Source organism: Vulpes lagopus, chromosome 5 (genome assembly GCF_018345385.1).
Source record: "Vulpes lagopus strain Blue_001 chromosome 5, ASM1834538v1, whole genome shotgun sequence".
NCBI lineage: Eukaryota > Metazoa > Chordata > Mammalia > Carnivora > Canidae > Vulpes > Vulpes lagopus.
The window spans coordinates 25638710-25662190 of NC_054828.1; the positions used below are offsets into that span (position 1 = coordinate 25638710).

Consider the following 23481-nt stretch of genomic DNA (forward strand, 5'->3'; position numbering starts at 1 on the left):
TCTTTTCTATTTCATTTTTTTATTTTTTTAATTTTAATTTTTTGGGAAGATTTTATTTATTTGTGAGAGTGAGTGAAAGCGCACAAGCAGAGGGAGGGGCAGAGGGAGAGGGATAAGCAAATTCCTCACTGAATGAGGAGCCTGATGTGGGACTCGATCCCAGGACCCTGGGATCATGACCTGAGCCAAAGGCAGATGCTTAATCAGCTGAGCCACCCAGGTGCCCCTGTTTCATTTTTTGGAAGGCTATTTTCTGATGAGCTACTTTGTGTAATTTGGGAAACCTGGCTATGGTGTAGGCTTAGAACTTTGGTGTATGAGATTTGTTGAGTGACTTTCCTCTTTAATCCTTTGGGGCTGAGGACATGTAGTGGTTTGCACTGATTTACGGTATTTTGGAAGTCTATCATAAGACTTCCCTGCAGAGGAAATTATAGTTTGGAAAATTTCCCTGTCATTTGGCAACTTTTGTAGGAAATGGAACACAGTAGGGTGGAAAAGTTTCATCATATCGATTGTCTTGGCTGGGAGAGGCATACAGCTATGTCTTATATTCAGGAACAGGGAGATTGTAATGAAATCTTACTGTAACTCAGTGACACAGTTTTATGCGTGTGCCTGTTTTCTCTCTCAAGATGTAGGCTTGGTTTCATTTTAGTATTCTCTTTCCCTGTCATAAGCTCCTCCTCATAGATAGAAGACTCTTAAAAAGAATTAAAGCCTAAATTTTTGATGACTTCATTTCAGGTCTTCTCTCCGTGTGGTACACTGTGTTGGGAGCTTGTTTATAGTTTTGTTCATGGTGTCTTTGGTTATCAGTTAACAGCTAAACAGGCACGTCATCCTTAAGAATGAACTGTGCTGGCCCTATGAGCTTAATAGGGTAAATGGAAACCTGTTTTGTGTCTTCCAGAATGATACACGCAGGAAATTGGAATTTTTCAAAGTGCAAACACAAAATGAGGTTTTGTTTTTGTTGTTAGTGTCAAGCCATAGGAAGTAAGGGACCTAAGGATTATGTAAATGTTACTTTGAAATTGAAATGCAGCTTATTTCAAGAGGACCCCAGGGTACCTCAAGGTTATAGAGAATGAGTTCATACTCTGCTTTTGCCTTTCCTTCAGTACATATGACTTTGGAGAAGTGTTTGAACCTCCATTTCCTCATTTATGTCTTTATTACACAGAAGTGAGCTAGTCCCTGGAATAGAAAGGACACAAAGGTGAGTCTTCTCCCTTCTCTTGTTCTTTCTCATTCTGCCAAGGTGGGTTTTTTTCTTCTTTTTTTAATAAATTAAGAAGTCCTGAAAACATACTCAAGGGGCACCTGGGTGGCTCAGTCAGTTGAACATCTGACTCTTGATTTTGGCTCAGGTCATGGTCTCAGTCTGGGATTGAGCGCCCCCTGGAGGCTCTACACTCAGTGGGGACTCTGCTTGAGATGCTCTCTCCTTCTGTCTCCTCACCTGCTCACATGGTTTCTCCCTTTAAAATAAATAAATGAGTCTTAAAAATACCCTCAAAGATTGATGTCTAGTGAGGGTAATTTTTCCCATTTATTCCTTGCCATAAAAAAAACCTCACAAGTTGGTTTTATTATGATAATAAAGTACAAAGATCTAGAAAGTGTAAACCTTAAAGAGAAGGGCAGAGGTCCAGGGATCCCCAGGGCCCCTGTGCAAGTGTATTGGCTTTAGTGAAGATACGAAGACTCTCTTGAGATGGTGTGATGTGCCGTCTACCCCTAGAAGACACCATGGCTGACTTCCCAGATATAGGAGGTGGTTTTGTGCCTGACATCTACATGGTTGCCATTGGAAAACACCAGAGGGCAAAGATTTAAGCCAGAGGTGGGCAAACCTCAGCTCTGAATGTGAGGAACCAAGCAGACCTTGAGGGGTCAGAGTTCAGGTAGACAACATTCAGAAGCTTCACAAGAGTCATGCTCTGGAGCCTGGAATAACTCGGTTTGATTTTGTTTTAAAAGGATCTTTCCCTCTTACAAGAAGAATGCAGAGCCTGAGGGCCAGGGTTTTTCCCACCACCACAAGGGCCTCCTGGATGGGAGGGGGATGGACAGTGAGAGGATCCTGACCATGGTTCTCCAGAGCTAGCTCTCCTAAACCACACATGGCTGCATCTCTGGTCTGTTGATCCTTAAAGAGCAAGACTGGGAGATAGGGATGATGAACAGCTGGGCACCAGCACTGGTTGGTGTGGACTGAATGGTGTCTTCCTTTCCCATATTCATATACTGAAGGCTTAAACCCGAATGTGGTAGTATTTATAGGTGGGACCTGGGGAGGTAATTAAGTTTAGAGAAAGTCCTAAGAGTGAGGCCCCCATGATGGGATTCCTTAGAAGAAGAGGAAAAGAGAGTAGATCTCTCTCTCTCTCTCTCTCTCTCTCTCTCTCTCTCTCTCTCTCTCTCTCTCTCCCTCTCTCACTCTCACTTTTCCTTATGAAGAATTCTCTTCAGTTGCTCTAATGACTCCTCCCCAAACTGTCCGTTCAGAACAACAGTCCTAACACGGATGTTCTTTATACTCCCCTCAAATGCACAAGTCTGGAGTGAGTTCTCTGGCTGGCATTTTTATGCCTGGGCTACATGCATCTATACTCTACAGGGAAGAGAGCTGCAAACAGCATACAGAAAGTTTGGTGTTAACAAAATGCATATCTGGCTTTTGTGTATGTGGTACATGGTTCTGTTGAGCATTATGCCTCTCACATTGGCGAGCTTATTCTGAACTGATGTTTGGTAGCCCTTGAGGTTAGAATATCTGCTTCCCATTTGGGAAATCTGGTCCTAGCTGTGCATTTATCTATTTCTGTAGTACACATACCTGATGCCCAGGTCCCTTTTCTTATCCAGGACCATGCTTGCTTCAAGTTGGGGGACTTTATCGAGCACCTGCTCTGTGCTGGGTCCTTCACTGGGAGCTGGCATGGTCCGTGTGCCGAGGTGCCCATTGCCTGTGGAAAGTACTAGGAGACTCCTCAAAATACTAAAATACCTAAGCTTTTTGGTAATGTGTTGCTTAATGCTTCAGTAATGGGACGATCTCTTTTTAACTGCCTTTGAAAGAAATTAACCTACTATACATGATTTAATGTGCATTTTTAACATTGACTATACAAGTTCTTTTGTGTGCGTTCTTAAGGAATATTGTTGCGAATGATATAAAGTGTAGACTGGTAAACCTGGAAATTCCCAAGGTGGTTGCTGTTGTATTTAATGATGCCTGTTGTGAGTGGCAACACCCTTGGGCAACCAGTAGAGCTGTCTCAGGAAGCTCTTTCTTCTGGGACCCTCAGAGGGCTGAGGTCCCTCTTGAGAGATTCCTGTTCTCACAGGGTAAAAACTATGTGAGACTGTTGAGAATTGGCCTGCTTTGGGGGGCTTGTTTCCCCTGGACCAGCTGCATAATTACAAATGTTTCCGTCACTTGAGTGGATGTGGTAGGAAGTCCATGCATCAGCAAGGCAGGCAGGATGTCCACACAGCAGTCCCAAGGGTAACCTGTTTGGTCCCCTGGCTCATCGATGTGGCAGTGGACAGGCGGTGTGAGGGACACTACAACTCCAAAGGAAGGTGCTTGCCTTGTCTGCTGTGACCCAGGATGTGAGAAACTGGAATGTTTAATAACAAACACAGGTTTCATGATACTTGGAAAATGAATTCATGTTCTGGGAGTTCCTTTTAATCTCAGTATCTTTTTCTCTTCTAACCTAGGTGCAACATTAGAGGAAATAAACCAGCATTGGGACTGGCTGGAGCAAAATCTCCTTCATACTTTGTCTGTCTTTGATAATAAAGATGACATTGCCAGCTTTGTCAAAGGGAAGGTAAAGGTAGGTCCTTGATTGAAATGCTTCTCCCCGATTCTCCATCTTGCTTACAACTTCCATATGACATTTTGAGCCTGCAGCATTTTTGATCAGACTCGCACAGTTTTCTCTACCATAACTGAACATTTTGGCTTAATTCACAGTCCATGGAGTTGGACTTGTCACCTGTCAACCTTTGCAATCTGGCAAAGTACACCTGAAATTGGAAAATCTGTACCTCGTTCTCAGGCTCAAGTTTTTGTTCTCCTTCACAGTAGTGAAGGTCCTCTCTTGTCTCAGGAAAAAAAAATGTTAACATTTGTTTTTGCAGAGCAGAAATGTTACTTGATTCCTTAAATTCGTTATTTCCACCTTTTTGCAGTTGTGATAGCTTGTCACTCTATTTTGTTGGACCTGGCACTTTCCTCTTCCTAAAAGTGGCTGTTTATTCTTAAAATATGTTGATTAAATGGAATTAAAACCAATTACATTTTGAGAAGGCAAGACAGGAATATTTTGGGGGGTAACTGTTAATATCTCCTGTGAGTTCCATCTTCTATAACTGTCATTGCAACAACATGATTGGTACTCAATGCTTTAAAAGTCCCACCAGGCAGGGAGAGACTGTTTCCCATTTTGAATTTAACCCTTATAAGGGCAGCCCGGGTGGCTCAGTGGTTTAGCCCGCCTTCGGCCCAGGGCGTGATCCTGGAGACCCGAGATCAAGTCCCACGTCGGGCTCCCTGCATGGAGTCAGTTTCTCCCTCTGCCTGTGTCTCTGTTTCTCTTGCTCTCTGTGTCTCTCATGAATAAATAAATAAAATCTTAAAAAGAAAATAACCCTTATTAAACACTTCAACACCTTAGCCTGTAATCCAGTTTTCTTCCCTGAGGGTTAAAATACCCCAAACCATTGATTTTTTTTTTTCTTTGAAAGTTTGCCTTTTGTGGGTCACCTGGGTGGCTGAGTCAGTTAAGCATCTGCCTTCAGCTCAGGCCATGATCCCAGGGTCCTGGGGTTGAGTCTTGCATGGAGTTCCCTGCTCAGCAGGGAGCCTGCTTCTCCCCCCCTCTCTGTCCTTCCACCATGCTTATGCTCTCTCTCATGTGCTTTCTCTCTGTCTCTCTCCTTCCGTCCCTCCCTCCCTTCCTCCCCACCCTCATTCACTCAAACAAATAAAATCTTTAAAAATTTTTTTAATTAAAAGAAAAGTTTGCCTTTTTTAACACGGTGAGTACTTCAGCTTTTAGTAAAGCTGTCAAAGTGAATTCTTGGTTTCAGAGGGATAAAACAGGCCTGTTCTTTTCCTTTGGGCATCAGGACTCTTATGTCACCAAGTAGCAACCTGAGCCCAGGCAGCATAGCAGTGTTGGCTGATGGCCTCTTGGGATCACCTCTGGCCTGTGGGGTTGGCAGGTGGACGTAGACTGTGGTAGGGACTTATCCATCCCCGTGGGTTACCTCTCTGCCTGGTCTGATGGACTAGCCTGGTTCCCTGGGTCAGATTGCATTGGGGCTTAGCTGAAGAAATGCCTATTTCACAGTTATTTTTCACACTTTTAACCTCTCTTCTTAGTCTCACCTATGTTGTGGTGGCTCTTTGATTTAGGGTTTCTCTTTTTTAATATGGAGGAAGGAAATTCATTTCTGCTGTAGTGGCCTTAGGAAAGCTGCAGAGGAGGAAGCAGCTTTTCCTCTACCCTCCTAGATTCTTCTCCTATGGCCTTGAGATTAAAACCGACAGAAGTCAAATTGATGAGAAAAACAGTTGATCAACATGCACAGTGTGCATACACATGGGAGAAACTCAGTGATGAGTATCTCAGAGGGGTGGTTAGATTGTGGGGCTTATACAGCATCTCAACAAAGAACAATGCATTTGTAGAGAGGGGACAAGACAGAGGCTTTCAGGGGTGGCCAACTGTGGGAAGGTAAATGTGGGGGGAATGAAAGGAAGAGAGGAAGGGCTGTTTTTGTGAGGTTTGTTGTGTAGATTCTTCTCCGTGCTGGTCAGAGTCTAGAGTTACCCTCCTCTTCCTGGCACAGGAGAGGGAGGCACCTGCACCAATGGGTATTGATGTCCTTAGGCAAGTAGTGGGGGAGGGTGGAGAGTCTTTTGATGCCTGCTGTTTTTCAGTTGTCTACAGCTCATAATAATCCTCATGCCAAAGTAGTGTAGTTTGGAATGGTGCATTCTGATCCCTGCACATCAGAACTGAAATGCCTTTATAAAAACAAACCATGAGTGCTTGGGTGGCTCAATGGGTTAAGTGTCTGCTTTTGGCTCAGGTCATGATTCTGGGGTCCTGGGATTGGGCTCCCTGCTCAGCGGGGAGTCTGCTTCTCCCTTTCCCTCTGCTGCTCCTCATGCTTGTGCTCCCTTTCTCTGTCCAATAAATAAAAATCTTAAACATACAAAGAATAGTCACAGGGAGGCTGTTGACCTGGAGCAGGGACTAGGGTTGGAGGAGTTCTTGGGGTCTGAGACGCAGTTATACCTTTGGGGCCACCATGAAGTGTAGGTTCTCCCTTTCCTCTGGGAAGATACAAAGGAATTTGGAATTGGGGCTTTCCTACTCATATTCTTAGCAGTTGGCCACTCTATAAAGCTTTAAAGAAACCTCTGTCCTTGGAGTTGTGCTTATCACCAGACCCTGTGATCCACAGAAGTCAGGAGTCTATACAGCCACTGTCATGACTGCATCTGGAGCTGGTGCATTGTGTTCTGCTTCCACGACTCTTTGCTGTAGAGCCTTCCTAAAATCCCCTTCACGCCTCCTGGTCCAGAGCTTTGTATGTTACATATGCTTTGAAAATTATTCATCTTTCTTATAACTCTGTTTCATAATGTCTGGTTAAGTTAAATTTGGAAAAGAAGAAAAACATAATGAAGGAAATGAAAACCACTTGAAATTTTACCAGATTCGTTTAATAAATCTTATTTAAATAGTAACTCCCAGGTAATTTCATAAACTAGTTTATAAAACTAGTAACTATGCCCCAAAAGTGGCCTCATCTTTTTTTTTTTTGGAAAGATTTTATTTTTTAAAGTAACTTTTAAGTAATCTCTACACCCCACATGGGGCTTGAACCTACAACCCTGAGATCAAGGGTTCTCTACTGACAGCCAGCCAGAGGCCCAAAAAAGTGGGCTTGTCTTTTGTTTTTTGTTTTTTGTTTTTGGTAAGATTTTATTTATTTGAGAGGGTGAGTGAGTGAGCAAGGGAGGGACAGAGGAGAAAGGGCAGAGGGAGGGGGAGAAGCAGACACCCTGCTCAGGAGGGAGCCTGACACGGGGCTCCATCCCAGGACCCTGAAATCATGACCTGAGCTATAGCAGATGTTTAGCTGGCTAAGCCACCCACCCATGTTCCCCAAAGTGGCCTTGTCTTAAGGGACCTAGCCTTTCGTAAAATACAGGGTTGTGGGGAATCAATTCTGATCTCGTCAGTGAGTTGTGACCCCTCAGGAACAGGCCACAAGCTCATGTTCTAGGCACTTTTGCAGCCTTACGCTAGATTTAGAAAGGATCCTTACTGTTACTTTTTGTTGGTAATGCAGCTGTATGTTCAGATGCTTTCTTTTTTATCTTCCCTCCCTGTGCACCTGAGTGCTTTGGATATATTTATAACCATGACCAACATACTTCTTTTCTACCTTAGAAGACCGTAGAATGTTTAAGTGGTAGTGAAAGGTGTCAGATATCACACAGTCAGGCACCTGTTGGCTTTGTATTACAAGTTTTGAACCTTGGGATGCCTGGGTGGCTCAGTGGTTGAGTGTCTGCCTTTGGCTCAGGTCATGTTCCCGGGGTCCTGGGATCAAGTCCTGCATCAGGATCCCCACATGGAGCCTGCTTCTCCCTCTGCCTGTGTCTCTGCCTCTCTCTCTTTCTCTGTGTCTCTTATGAATAAATAAATAAAATCTTAAAAAAGATTTGAGCCAAATGAGGAAGACCTTCATTAGCTTTTTTAAAAAGGTTAACGTGTAACTCCAACTTGGGTAGTTCTTCAAGGTTGGTGCATCAGATTCACGCTTGAGCCAGTAGTTTGACCATCCTGTCCCTGTAGGGAGAGCCGGGAGAGGTACTTGGTTAGAAGACTCAGGCTTCGAGGTCAGCAATTTGACCAAAGCCTCAGGGCTGGTTAGTTAGTGGCCAAGTGAGAGATTTGATCCTATGTTTTTTCCCCCTGTCCCCCCCGCCCCGCCATGGCCGTGCTTCTGGGTGGTAGACGGCCACCCTCTTCGACCCCTGGTGTGTGTTGGTGGGCAGTGTAGCTGCCTCAGGTGCCTGCGCTTGGCAGTCCCTTCCCGTCTCTGTCTGCCCCTCCCCTTGTCCCTCTTGCTGACGAGGGGACGTTATCTTTCTGCGTGCCAGGCTCTGATCGCGGAGGAGACAAGCAGCAGGCTTGCCGAGCAGGAAGAAGAGCCCGAGAAGTTCCGAGATGCTTTGGTGAAATTTGAGGCCAGGTTCAACTTCCCGGAGGCGGAGAAGCTGGTCACCTATTACTCCTGCTGCTGCTGGAAGGGCCGGGTTCCCCGCCAAGGCTGGCTGTACCTCAGCATCAACCACCTCTGCTTCTACTCCTTCTTCTTGGGCAAGGAACGTAAGTGAGGCTCGTGCTGATGCTTGCAGATGACGCTGACCCTCGGATGCTCGGTGCTGTCCTCAGACGAGATGAAAGGACTTTCAAATAAGTAGTTGAGTGATAATGAGTGATACTTAATTTCGAATGATGTGTGCAGACAATTGTGTTTCTCTATCCTACCACCACTAAGGGGCTTTGATTTTGTGAGAATTTGTTGTTTTCTATTGCCTTCAACATTTCTGTGCCACTCACTTCACAGAGCTACTGAAGGTTTTTTACTTCGCATTGCTCTGAAAACACATCATCAGCACCGATGGCCCAGGGCTTCTATAAGAGTGGAATGTGTTGTTGCTTCTTAAGATGGGGGGAGGCATTTAAAACGTTCCCACCCTGAAGGTCATGACTGTTCCCAAAAGAGGAGCAGGATATACAGTTGTTCCTTGGAATGGGAGGGAATTCTTCACCTGGGTCCTCTTGAGATCTAGGCGGTGATTAACTTTTCACACATTTATCCGCTGCCCATCGCAGTGGTAGGTGATGGAATTCCAAGATAAAAAAGAAAAGCCGTAAATGTCAATTGTATGCTGAATTTTTAAAAAGTCCTTCCCACTGAATCTTCTTTTGGAACCAGATATTGTTTCAAGCACCCATGCAGAATGGAAGCTGTGTGCGTGTATAAACTAAGTGGATGTATGCCTTTGTATACATAAATTTTTTCTTCCTGCATGTAAGTTTTATTTCAAGTTGAACCAGTGGGAGGGGCTCCTCTTAAATTGTGTTGAAACAGCTTCCTGCACAGGGTCCTCACTTCTCTTTCTCATGCTTCCAGCTTTAGTTCTGATGCTCCAGTATAAACACCGTTTGTACATAGCCTTTCCCCACCCTTGGACTGTGCTCTGACCTAATCTTGACCATCTTTATTCTTGTACTTTCTGCAGTGCTTCTCCAATTTAATGTTGGTTTCTCCTTCCCTTCCCCATTCTTGTGTCTATTTGGAAACTCCTGTTCACCCCTCAAAATCAGTTCACATTTTTATGACCTCTGGGGACTTTCCCTGGTCCCCTTATAATTTGCACCATGTTTGTGTTTCTGTTTTAGATTTTGTCAAGTTAGTGGTTGCTTATTTTACATGTCTGTTTTCCCTATTTGTTTTTTTTAAACTTTTTAAAAAATTTTTTATTTATTTATGATAGTCACAGAGAGAGAGAGGCAGAGACATAGGCAGAGGGAGAAGCAGGCTCTATGCACCGAGAGCCCGATGTGGGATTCGATCCCGGGTCTCCAGGATTGCGCCCTGGGCCAAAGGCAGGCGCTAAACCGCTGCGCCACCCAGGGATCCCTGTTTTCCCTATTTGAATGAGCTTCTTAAGTGCAGGGCTTTTCCTAAAGTAGACACTTAATGAAATGAAAGCTGATGTTACAGATTCTAAAATGTGTTTGTATGAAAGACTTCAGTGAAAGCAACTAAAAGTAGCTGAAGAAGCTTCTTCTCAAGCCTGATGTAGATATGTGGTCTTCTAAGTTACTGAAGCACTAAAAACATTATTTCAAAAAATGGAGAGAAATGGTAGAAGCAAAAACACTTAATAAGGACGCCTGGGTGACTCTGGGCATGATCCCAGTGTCCTGGGATCGAGTCCTGCATTGGGCTCTCTGCAGGGAGCCGTCTTCTCCCTCTGCCTATATCTCTGCCTCTCCCTCTGTCTCTCATGAATAAATAAAATCTTAAAAACAAAAAGAAAGAAAGAAACACTTAATGATCCCCTCCTTTATTTGAAAAAGACAATGAGTTATTTTCTGACATTGATCAGTCACAGTTACTAAACCAAATTTTGTCGGGATGCTAAGTTTAAAAAAAAAAGAAATAATTTCTGGTATTTGATAACATTTATCATTTCAAGTTGTTATAGTGTCTCTTCTCCATTTGCATTAGCAAGCTAGCTAGTCTTGCTGCCACTGTATTGAAAACATTTCCCAGAATAGAACATTTGTTTATAAAATGTACTGCTTGTACTGTATTACTTTAAAAAGAATTCCATAGAAATTGTACTGTGTCTTCTAAGACTGTCATTTGACACAGTCTAAATGTTAAGCTTGTTTCTCTAAATGAGATCATGAATAATCCTCTTTTGCACTTTTTTCATAGCTTACACCATGAATGCTGCTTTTGAAACCAGAAATTATGTAGATTGAGAAATTTTTGCATATTTTGCAAATATTTAAGTTTAAATACTCTTGAAGAAGTTCTCATGTTATTAACCTGATATTTCAGAATGACGTCCCCTGCCTGTGTGCGGTAGCCAGCAACTTGAAAGATTTTACTTAACTCTTTTAAGAAAATTGTCGAACATGAGTTGGGTTCTGATATACAGCTGTCAAGGAGCTTTGTGCTTCCTCTTTCCTGCTCTGGTTTTGCATTTCAGCTTGAGGAAATCCTTGGACTCTTGTTTGCTGATACACTTAAGTTTGGCTCAAATGTTAGGGTAATGTATGTATTTGCCTTTTTTTTTTTTTTATTCCTCTTCTAGTGAAACTCGTAGTCCCTTGGGTTGATATCCAGAAGTTAGAAAGAACATCCAACGTCTTTCTGACGGATACCATCCGAATCACCACGCAGAATAAGGAGCGTGACTTCTCCATGTTCCTGAACCTCGATGAGGTGTTCAAGATCATGGAGCAGTTGGCCGATGTGACGCTTCGAAGGCTGCTGGATAATGAGGTCTTCGACCTGGACCCAGGCCTGCAGGAGCCGAGCCAGATCACCAAGAGGTAAGAGTTTCCGGTTCCGGTTGTTCCTCACCCACGGAACTGTGGCTCATATGCCACCACCTTCATTTACATGTGCTTTCTTAGTCTTGGTTGTTCTAGATTTAAATTTCCCTTGTGGCATAATGCACATTTTCCTGGGTTGTTAGTCTTGATTGTGACATAATAATAGGCAGTAATTGTTAATTATTTTTTTAATAGTGAGGGTTTGCTTTTTTTTTTTTTAAGATTTCATTTCTTTTAGACAGAGTGAGAGCGAGCGAGCTGGGGGAGGGACAGAGGGAGGTAGAGAGGGAAAGGTTCTCAAGCAGACTCTGTGCTGAGTGGGGTGCCCAGTGTGGAGCTCCATCCCATGATCCTTATATGACCTGAGCCAAAACCAAGAGTTGGACATTCAACCAGCTGGGCCACCCATGCTCCCATGAGTGTTAATTTTCTTTTTTTCTAATACAGTTGACTTTGATTTCTGGATCCAATTCTGCTTTTCTTTCAGATATTTTGAAACTGATTTTTATAATAAAACTGATTTTTATAATACTTCTAGGAAATGTAATATGGATAGCTTCCTGATATAATTCCATTCAACACTGTGCTTTACCAGTGAACATTAAAGCATTTTCTATTTCCATATGAAATTTCTTTGTAGAAAAAGTTTTTAGGACCATAGATTTATTTTGGTACCAGTTTGTTATTAGAAATGTGCCTCAGGGGACACCTGGGTGGCTCAGTGGTTGAGTGTCTGCCTTTGGCTCAGGTCATGATCCCGGAGTCATGGGATTGAGTCCTCCCTGTGGGGAGCCTGCTTCTCCCTCTGCCTATGTCTCTGCCTCTCTTTCTGTGTCTCTCATGAATAAATAAATAAAATCTTTAAAAAAAAAAGAAAAAGAAAATGTGCCTTAGTAATACGGTAAGTTAACTTTCTTAATTATCGGTTTGCTCCAAACTGATGCTAGTCGTGGGGATATCTGAGGCAGTTGCTTGAATTATTAATCACTTTAAAGAAGTTCAGCTTTATTATATAAAATTTAAATGGTGGTAGTTGAGCTTGACTGATTTCTGACTTGGTGGTTCAGACCAGGTAACTGCAGAATTAATACATATCCTTTGAGAAACAAAGTCATCTATCAAGTGCTGTCTTGGCTAGATATGTTTGACATCAATATAGAATCACCACTCCTGGGATCCCTGGGTGGCGCAGCGGTTTGGCGCCTGCCTTTGGCCCAGGGCGCGATCCTGGAGACCCGGGATCGAATCCCACGTCGGGCTCCCGGTGCATGGAGCCTGCTTCTCCCTCTGCCTGTGTCTCTGCCTCTCTCTCTCTCTCTGTGACTATCATAAATAAATAAAAATTAAAAAAAAAAAAGAATCACCACTCCTATTTGAACACTACTAGACATTTAAGAAAAAATTTTTAATGTGGTAAAATACTGTAACATAAAATTTGCCACCTTAATCCCACTGAACCATACGGTTATAAAAGGTTAAGTACATTTATTTACATTGTTGTGCAACTGTCCCCTTCATCTAGCCCTGGGACTCTCCATCTTGCAAAACTGAAACTCTTTCCTCATTAAGCAATAACTCCCATTACCTCCTCCCCTAGCCCCTGGCAGCTGCCACCCTATAATGTGTCTCTGAGTTTGACTACTTGAGGTCCCTCATGTAAGTGGACTTATACAGTATTTGTCTTTTTGTGACTGGCTTATTTCACTTAGTGTAATGTCATTAAGATTAGTCCATGTTGTGGCAGGTTCCAGAATTTCCTTCTTAAGGCTAGGTAACATTCCGTTGCATGGATATACTATATTTTGTGTGTACATTTGTGCATCAATGGATGCAAAGTTGTTTCCACCTCGTGGCTCTTGTATATGATGCTGCTATGAATGTATATGTGCAAATATCTTTTTGAGTCCCTACTTTGACATCTTTTCGACATACACCTCGGAGTAGAATTGCAACATTATGTAGTAGTTCCATGTCATTCTGTGTCTCGTCATTAAAAAAATTCTTTTAATCTACTGTAACATTCCTGCCATTCCTTACACACGTTTGCTGTTTTCTCTAACATCTGGGAGAACATGTGTCTAATTAGTGGTCTCTAAATGGCAGTGTGTTTGTAGTTTGCAGGTATCCAGCAAGAATTTAGAGCCTCTGTTGTGTGCATACGTTATAAATTGATCATGTGGAGTCACAAGTAAGGTGAAAATCAAAAAATGAACTTTTTGGTGAGACTCCAATGAAGTTCACTTGGTTTTGTGTCCTCGTAATCTGACAGTTCCTTTGTGAGAGGGGGTGGTGCTGCTTGTCCCTTCCTTACAAAAGGGGAGCCCTGGGATGCTGCCCTTGGGTCTTCTGACTCCCTATCCTGCGGTCCTCCCTGTTCCGCCTGAGCCAGGTTTCCCGTTACCATCTCTGGCTCTATCTTAGGTCCAGAGAAGTCAACCCAGCACAATGGCAGTCCTGCTCTCCTATATATCTTCAGATATCTCTGTAGTCTTTTGGTATCTGAGTCCTTTTAGTCCAGCTGACAGATTGGTTTAAAATGAAAAAACGGGTCTCAGTTGTAGGAGTTGTTAACAGGCTCCTATAAATCACCCAGCAAAGCTTTTACCTCCTCTGTGGGTTTTGCACCAATGTATACCTGTGTGAGTTGCAGCCAGGGTCTTAGGACCAGGAGGCTGGCTGATAGCCTTGTGTGTTCTGGTCAGCTCCATGGACATTGGGATTTGAGGTAATTTCTCACAGATCTCCTGATGCTCCTTCATGGCTCCACATCTAGATGTGGCATTGTGGTTTGGAGTAGAAACAAGGAAAGAAGAAGCAGGTGGCAGGTTTGTAGCACTTAGGACCCTTCAGTAAAATCACTCATTTTGGAAGAAAATCCGTCAGTATAGGCAGTCTTCATGCATGTTCCAGAATTCAGATGAATTATACAGAGCTCTCCCTCCTCCACTTTCTCTCCTGGAGACGGTTAGGAAGGAGAAGGGACAGAGAAAAGGATAAAATGGGGCCCTGGCAGTGGCCAGCGGTGGAGCTGCAGGGGGCCCCCCAGGTTCTGAGGGCTGGCCTCGAGATGGATGGGAAGATTCTGATCTGTGGTGTGTTTTGCTGGTCACTGCATTTTGAGTGACTTCTTCCAAAAGTGAAAGGCATGTCTTTGCCTACCAGTTCCTCGCTGGGTCTCCTGTGTAGCTTTCTGTCATAGAGACATAGGCTTGTGGACATAAACAGGTAATGACTCAGTCAACTTGACATCCTGCCAAGAGAGCCCAGGTTTTAAAGTTGAGGAAAACAGTCCCTTGATGCAAAGGGTACAATCAGAAGTGCTGGAATGCTCCTCAGGCTCCCTTTTGTTGATGTATTTTCACTTCCCTTCCCAGATAACAGCTTTAGAAAGGTGCTCTTGGGGTCACTTAGCATGGTGAGCCATCTGATTATGGATTAGTCATGATGGCTGCTTAGGCTCACTCCCATGGGACTTAGGGACAGAGCCAGTGAGGCTGGAACTCCAGTGGTAGCCAGGAGGATGGGATGGTGCATTGGGCAGCAGGACCGAGTCAGATGAGGTAGAGCTGGCTGGACGGGGGAGTCCTCTGGCCCAGCTCACACTTTGCAGAGGAAGGCCTGGACGAGGGATTCTGGGGTACAGTGACAGAATCCAGGAGGGCAGGGAAACAGACTGCTGAAGGGACTTCTGGGGGGTGGGGGGGAGCACATACATTGATTGGTCCTGAAATTTACAAATAACAGTTGTGAAGTTGTGAGGGATGGATTGAGAACAGCGTAGCCAGCTATTTTGGGGGTGGGAGATTGGAGAGGTGATGGGTTTCACAAGATAAAAAAAAATTTTTTTTTAAAGATTTTATTTATTCAGGAGAGACACAGGCAGGGGGAGAAGCAGGCTGCATACGGGGAGCCCGATGCAGGACTCGATCCCAGGACCCCGGGATCAGGCCCTGGGCTGAAGGCAGACACTCAACCACTGAGCCCCCAGGCATCCCTCACTAAATCAAAATTAATTTCTTCACTGAAATCTGTATTGACTGGCTGAAAAGCGCTGGAGGACAACTTAGTTCAGGCGGTGCAGTAAATGGAGACTCTTTCCTGTGGCAGAAGCTCTTTCTGTGGGATCCAGAGATGAACAGTGGCTGCCGGGAGCACAGGTATCTTCAGTAAGAAGCCCTCCCCCCTGTTGCCTGGCTGATTCTTAGCTCCCCAGTCTGACTTTTGAGACTGACTTCAGCCTTTTCTGCCCAGATTCACTCCCTTTCCGGCTCTTCTTGTGCCCCCACGAAGAATGCCCAGGCTAGCTCTGTAGTTTATTCGACTTTCTGTCCCTGTGAGTTAGTTCAGAGTCGGCCTCTCTTGGGGGCTCCCTATGCAGCCCGGGACAGCGCCGGCCTCCCAGGGAAGGCCTGCTTCTCCCCACCCGGCAGCGCCCCAGCTGTCTGCGCTTGCCCAGGTTGTTCGGGGGGTGAGGGGGCGGCGGATGGAGGGCAGAGGACAAGGCAGGAGATGTGAGTGTGAGAAAGTGAGAAAGCCTTCTCCTGCCAGTGTTGTTGAGGATTTGGTCTGTTGGGGCTCCGTGGATGGATTTTCAGAGACGGGGGCACTGTGGGCACCAGCCGAGTCTACCTGCACACCGTTACCTGTCGTCTGAGGGCTGGGTTTCCCTCGTGCCCCTGTGGCACCCAGGGGACCCAGGTGTTCACTCTATGTAGGATTCTTCATGGCCAGGTTGTCTTTCTGTCTCCTTAGTGCTCTTGGGGGAAGGCAGAAGATAGGAGTTTCGAGCACACACACATTTGAAGGATTGCAGTGTGAAGAAAAGTATGCTTATCTGATCTTTCTGCCTTGTTTCTACATTGGTGGCTCTTGGTATTTCTCACAGTTTCACTTGAGTTGGGGGTGGGTCTGTGGGCATATAACTAAGAATGCCTGGGAATCTTTGTATGTGTCTTTAGGGGGCATACTGCCTGAAGAGGGACTGAGTTATTCCAGAAGGGCAGGAATGGTGCTTGAGGCCTCCTGTCTAGGGCACAGGGGGACATCTTCACCCCCGGAGCTAATGGGGGAGCCCACCTGCCCCAGTCTGCCACATAGTCTGAATTTGGGGCAGCATTTGGCCTTGAGCAGTTTTGAGCTGCTGACACACAGTAGGTTTGTGTGTGTGGGATGCATCACATGAGGGAGGGAGGGTTACCGTGGCATGTAAGGCCTGACATGGGTCTTCCCAAAAGTGTTTTAAAGGTTGTAGGGGAAAAGAGAGGGAAACCTGTTTTTGATACATCTGTACCTAAACTAGGAGGGGAAAATCTTAATTCTAGGTTCACAGAGAAACAGAAGAACTACCCCATCCCTTCATTTCTTGGGTCTAAGGAATTAAGTGTGGATTTTTTTTTTAAGATTTTATTTATCTCACAGCATGAGAGAATACAAGGGACGGGGAGAAGGAGAAGCAGACTCCCTACGGAGCAGAGAGCCCAATACGGGGCTCGATCCCAGGATCCTGAAATCCTGACCTGAGCACTCAACCTAGGTGCCCCTTAAGTGTGAATTTTTAAATGTGTGCATGTAGTTCAGAATTTTCCACATGGTTGTCACACAGGATTGCACATGTTAATTGCAGCTTTACCAACAAACTTGGTATGACTGCTCCATATTCTGGTGAACCCACGTTTATTTCCTACGGCGATAGGTTCACATGATGGCATGTGTTAAGACAGCAGGATTTGTGGCACCGTCCCCTTTTGTTCTCAGCTGTAGCTTTCTCTTGGAGCAATTGCTTTGGCCTGTGCATACCAGCAAGGTGAACAGTGGTTGGTAAATGTTGGGGCTGTATAGGGGTGCTTCTGCTGTGGCTTCCAGGCCTGCTTTCTGAATGGTCGATTATGACTCATGTCTGTTGGGCATCTCTATGGAGCAAAAGTGGAAGCATTTAGTAAGTATTGAAAGGTCCGAAAGGCAAAATATGACTAGTGGGCTTTGTTTATGGTGTTCTTCTGAAAGAGGAGCTGGTATTTTTTTTTTCCACTGCGCAAAGCTAGGAGCTGGTATTTTTAGCATCAAAACTACCACCTGCTTTGAAACAGATCTTGTACTACTCCTGTCTCAAGTTACTGGATCTTCATCTCAGTTATGTTAGAAAGGTAAATACCACATCTATATGTATAATGCATGTTTAGAGGTGGAACTGGAAGAGGACTTTTTTTTTTTTTTGGAAGAGGACTTTTTAAGGAAGGAAGATGATTTAGGAAAGTCCTTCCTGCTGGCTTTCTTTTTTAAGGATTTATTTATTTAAATTAGGGAGAGAGCACATGCAAGCCAGTGGAGGGAGGGGCAGAGGGAGAGAGAGAATCCTGAGGCAGACTCCCCACTGAGTGTGGACCCCAATATGGGCTCCATCACAGGATCCTGAAATCATGACTGAGCTGAAATCAAGAGTTGGCAGCCTAACCAGCTGAAGCAGCCAGGTGCCCCCCTCTTTATAACTTGAGGTCACTGGTCTTTGGCTGCTGAATGTGTGAGAGACAGACCCCTACAGTGACAGAGGACAGCCCAGAAAGGAGAATGGAGATGGTGTATACTATACCCAGGCTGCTCAGAAGCCATGGAGAAGGGGGTTGAACTGAGCGCTTGGCTGGCGCAGCAGGTGCACAGAATAGAAAAATCAGATAACTGAGTGCCTTATTCTTAAATTGAAGAGCTGGCTGCAAAGTAAATACAAAAAGTTGGGACACCTGGGTGGCTCAGCTGTTAAGCGTCTGCCTTCAGCCCAGGGCATGATCCCGGAGTGCGAGGATCGAGTCCCACCTCAGGCTCCCTGTGTGGAGCCTGCTTCTCTCTGCCTATGTCTCTGTCTCTCTGTGTGTGTCTCATGAATAAATAAGTGGAATCTTTAAAAAAAAAATAGACAACAGGTGAATTCAGTGGTGGCTGGACCCCACATCTGTGAGATACGTGCAGGTAGGCTGCATTGGCTGTACTTTCACCAAAGCCAGCACGGCCAGCATACTTTGAGGACAAGCATGTCTTCCAGTGTAAATGCACAGCATATAGGTCCGCTTTTGGGGAACTGGGGTGATCTTGAAGGGCCTTGCCTTCCATCCCGTAGTACGTGAATTTTGAGAGCATTCACAGTACTTTCCTGTGTTTTCCCAGCTCCTCTGTGGAGGACATGCAGGCTCCTTTGGAAACAGCCATCTGTGAAATATCAAGTACTGCAGGGTAAGGAAGTGTAGCTTTGGCCTGCAATACTGGACCCATCTTGATCCGTAGAATTTGTTTAATTTCTCTCTGTGCCCAGAGGACTTTCTGGACATGCATATATCTTTGCGAGGGTTTGCTAATAAATTCCAAGTACTCCCTCATCCCTGTGTGGGGTGTCCTGGGAAGATGACTGTGTGATGGTGTGAAAATGAGGACCAGGTTGGGAACATGGACTGGGGCAGAAGGGGCATCAGTGTGAGCCTGTCCCTGGTGATGGAGGGGGGGCAAGGAACGCGTCTGCAAGATCACTCAGGTTGCAGCGTTTAATACCTTGCATATAAATACAACATTTTAAGAGTTACTGTGTTCCTAAAAGAAACTACCTTAATTTTTTTAAAAAGCTAACAATACGTGGTCAGGTAGAAAATTTAAACAGAATAAAAATGAAAAATGGAAATCCTACTACATAGAGTCAGCTACTATTAACATTTTATACAAGGTCTTTTTTACATATCACTTTCTGCAGATTTTATAGAATTTATATAAGTGGGATCATAATGTAGATGCAATTTCTAATCTGCTTTTTCAATATTGTGGACCTCATTTTTTGTTCACCTTTTGAAGCGGAAAGGTTACATGTTATTTCCATTTTACAGGTGTCAAGATGTGATATGGTGAAGTGTTATCTAAGGTCACACAGCTAATAAGAAAGCCAAGAGTTCATATTCTTTACTTTGAGCAGAATGCTAATTCTATCAGACAAATTTAAAGAACTCTTTATATAATGTGGCAAAGAAAAATTTTTATCTCCATACAGTAAAATTTCTTTTCTACCAGAATTTTGGGGTATGACATAAATTCATCAGTATCTGCGAACATGATTTGGCTGCCTTCATGCTTTACGAGTTGTTAGAGCCAAAACTCAGGATATGGGGGGAGGGGGTTCCTTGGGGTAGGATTTCTCCTCCATTCTCCACTGTCCATCCTGATGTGACATTGATGGGCTTCTCTCCAGTGATACATTACTTAGATTTGCTTGTATGTATGTATGTATTTATTTATGAGAGAGCTGGGGGAGAGGGAGAGGGAGAGAGAATCTTAAGCAGGCTCCATGCCCAGTGTGGAGCCCAACATGAGGCTCCTTCCCTCGGCCCTGAGATCATGACCTGAGCTAAAATCAAGAATCGATGCTTAATCGACTAAGCTACGCAGGTGCCACTTGGATTTGTTTTTTAAAGGTAATAATTGCTAATGTTTATTTAGCACTTACTATATGCCCAGCACAGATCTCAATTTTTAAACTGCTGTTTTGAGTTGTAATACATATACCTTGCAGTTCACCCTGTTCAAGTGTCTCAATCAGTGGGGTTTTTTTTTTCATTTAGTCACAGAGATGGTGCAACCCTCACCACCATCGGTTTTGAACATTTCCTTTACTCCAAGAAGAAACCCCATACTCATGAGCAGTCACTCCCCACTTCTCCCCTTATCTCCTGCTCTGTGTAATCATGAATCCATTTTTCTGTCTTTATGAGTTTTGCCAATTCTGGAAATTCCATATAAATGGAATCAGGCGGTATGCAGTCTTTTGTATTCGTCCTGTGTCCAAGGTCCATCCATGTGGCAGCTTGTGTCAGTATTCTGTTGCTTTGTATGACTGAGTAATATTCCATTGTGTGGCTCTGTCACATTTTGTTTATCCATTTAGCAGTTGATGGACATTTGAGTCATTCGTTGCCAGTTCTTGGCTATGGTGAATAACGCTGCTATGAGCATGCAGGTACAAGTTTTCGAGCAGACGTGCGTTTTTACTTCTCTGGGGTCTATACCGAGGAGGGGAATTGCAGGGTTGTGTGGTAACTCCATGTTGAACCTTTCGAGAAACAGCCAGACTGTTTTCCAACCTGGCTGCCCCATTTTACATTCCCACCAGCAGTGCATGAAGATTGCAGTTTCTCCACATCCTTGCTAACACTTGTTGTTATCTGCCTTTTTAATACTGGCTCTTAGACAATTAAAAATTTTTTTTTAATTTCAATTCAGTTAATTCACATATAGTGTATTAGTAGTTTCGAGGTAAAGCTCAGTGATTCATCACTTACTTGTTTGATGGTAATTCACAATGTTACTCAAACCAGGAAGGAGCATCTGTTTTGGTCTGCGAGTTTGGCATCTTACTCTTGCACAGAGGCAACCCTTTCTGCTTTGAGTACATGTCCCCAAGGTCAGCTGTGAAGTGGGGTGTGTGCTGATGCCCCACGCAGGACCTGGAGGGGCTCATGCTCTTGGATACCTGGTTGTTCCAGCTGGTTTCACAAGATTTTTCTTTGTAAACTGGTGTGTTTGTTCAAGTTCTGCCTCTTTTTCTTCTCTCCCTGCCTCCTTTGCCAGGGACCTGGAAGCCAGAGCACAGAATGAGTTCTTCCGGGCGTTCTTCAGGCTGCCGAGGCGAGAGAAGCTGCACGCCGTGCTGGACTGCTCGCTCTGGACGCCGTTCAGTCGCTGTCACACCGTGGGGCGGATGTTCACTTCTGACCGTTACATCTGCTTTGCCAGCAAGGAGGATGGCTGCTGTAATGTCATCCTCCCACTCAGAGAGGTAGCCACAGCCCCAGCGAGAGCTTCCTGAGCTCGCCTTTTGTCCTTGAGCCCATGGTCATCGGTCACCATGAGACCGGTCCAGGCAGGGCTGCTCACCCAGCAGGGTTTTGCTGGCTCAGGATGGGCTCTGGAGGGAAGCACGGCCTCAAATTGGCCAGTACCCATTTGGTTGTTGCTTTTTCTGTCGTTGCTACAATGACCTGAAATTTGCCTAGAAGTGATTGGTGAGAATAAAGCACTCTCATCCCCTCATTATTGATAAAGCTGTTAAGGAAAGTCCATGCCCGGCTATTAAAGCTTTTTCCAGCAGCTCTTAGGAGTGATTCTACCCCTTGCAACTCACAAAAAAGGGGAAAGAAAAAGGCAGCTGACAAAAAAGCATCACCTTTTGAAAATGTCAGATTGCTTGGCTTTTCTACTCTCCTGGGACTTGAGTTAAACATTAAAAAAAAAAAAATGTTTCCTTTACTATGGATCAGATCTGTACCTACTGTACAGTTCTGCAGTCTGTTCCTAGACATGCAGGGCAACCGAAGGCTGCTTCCAGATCTGACGAGCTCAGTCCTTTGGTTTCAGGGCATGTCTGTTGTGACCATACACTAAGCTCTGTTTCCCGTCAGGACCTTCAAATTCTGAGCACTGTTCTTTGGGAAAACTCAACATCTTTCATTCACGTGCTCTCCCTCCATGTCATTTCCTAGATGTTTTCATTTTACAAATATTCTTACTTAGGCATGGAGCAAATCCAAGAGTTGTCTTATACCCTGACTTGTCTTATTGTTGTAACCTTTATATGACATTTACCACTTTCCCCATTTTTGAGTGCTACTGTTCAGTGGCATTAAATACATTCACGGTATTGTGCCAGCATCACCAGAACTTCCTCATCTTCCCAAACTGAAACTGTTCCCATTAAGCACTAGTTCCCCATCCTTCCTCTTCCAGCCTCAGGCAACCACCACTCTACCTCCTCTCTCTGAATTGGACAACTTGAGGTCCCTCGTAAAAATGGAATCATATAATATTTCCCATTTGTTACTGGCTTATTTAACTTATTAGCATGTGTCCTCCAGGTTAATCCGTGTTGTATCATGTGTCAAAATTTCTCTCCTTTTTAAGGTGGAATAATATTCAGTTATGTGGATAGATCGCATTTCGTTTCTCCGTTCACCTGTTGATGGATACTTGAGTTGCTTTTACCTTTCAACGACTGTGAATACACTGCCTTGGCCGTTTTTTGTTTGTTTGTTTGCTTTAAAGTTTTATTTGTTTATTCATGAGACACAGAGAGAGAGAGAGAGGCAGAGACCTAGGCAGAGGGAGAAGAGACTCTCCGCTGAGCAGGGAGCCTGATTCGAGACTCAATCCCAGGACCCTGGGGTCATGACCTGAGCCGAAGGCAGATGCTCAACCACTGAGCCACCCAGGCGCCCCTGCCTTGAACATTTTTAAGCTCTGTATTTGCATTTTTAGTGCAGTTGTTTGGTTTTGCCTTCTATCTGGTGATATTTTCTAAATATGTAATTGAAATGGCTGCGCTTTTTCTCTGGCTGGACCTCTTGTGTATAACTTTGTGCAACAGGTAGTGAGCATTGAGAAGATGGAGGACACAAGCCTGCTCCCTAACCCCATCATTGTCAGCATCAGGAGCAAGATGGCTTTCCAGTTCATCGAGCTGAAGGACAGAGATAACTTGGTGGAGAGCCTGCTCATGAGGCTGAAGCAGGTGCATGCCAACCACCCCGTGCATTATGACACCTCACAAGATGAAGACATGGTACGGTCCTTAGAAACAGCTGGATCCTGTAAATTGAAGATCTCTTTTTTCTCTTCCTCCGGGGCAGTGGTCTCTAAAGGGAGTGCACATGACCATGATACACTTGGGTAGGAGAAAAGTATGGTAGAGGGGATTGGGTGGGTGCTACACAGGTTAGAGGGTGTCCCATGCAGAAGAGCAGTTGGAGGTGCTAACAGGGCATCCTGTTCACAGGTTAGAGGGGTTCATGGGACACCAGAGGTTAGGGGAACTGATGGTTAGAGCACCCCTCTATATGTTAGAGAGGTTGGTGGGGTACACACACATGTCAGAAGGATTGACAGGGCACCCCTCCCAGGCTAGAGGGTTTGATGGGGGTATCGATCTGCCGGGGTCACTGCCCCTCCCCCCTGATGTTGGAGGGGGTGTTATTTGGGGGCAGATGGAACTTGTTAAAAGAGAAGTTACATTGTCCTTAAGGTTGGACAGCTGGAAAACAGACCTGGATCTGCTGGGGCCTCCTCTCCTGCTGTCTCACACCCATCACTCTCTCTCTTCACCTCTTTTTACCCATGCAGTGACAGAGAGGAAAGGGGATAAGACTAGTACCTCTCAGTACCTGAGAGCTGTTTTCTGAATGGTTATCCCTAGTTCTGGAAGCATACAAGAAACGGTGTTTGCCTGGCCCTCTCTTAGACTCATGCTCTGTGTGCTGTGAAAGCAGTGTGG

At 44.7% G+C, this 23481-nt stretch overlaps 1 protein-coding gene across 2 annotated transcripts in view; it reads left to right on the forward strand.

Moving 5' to 3' along the window:
* The window catches only part of TBC1D8 (TBC1 domain family member 8), a 112813-nt gene that overhangs the window by 58574 nt on the left and 30758 nt on the right, over nucleotides 1–23481 (forward strand). For both annotated transcript variants that reach the window (XM_041756921.1, XM_041756922.1), the window contains exons 3-7: nucleotides 3736–3854; nucleotides 8210–8438; nucleotides 10949–11189; nucleotides 20787–20994; nucleotides 22579–22773. In XM_041756921.1, the coding sequence (XP_041612855.1) occupies nucleotides 3736–3854; nucleotides 8210–8438; nucleotides 10949–11189; nucleotides 20787–20994; nucleotides 22579–22773 (992 nt within the window). The remainder of the gene's footprint in view (nucleotides 1–3735; nucleotides 3855–8209; nucleotides 8439–10948; nucleotides 11190–20786; nucleotides 20995–22578; nucleotides 22774–23481) is intronic.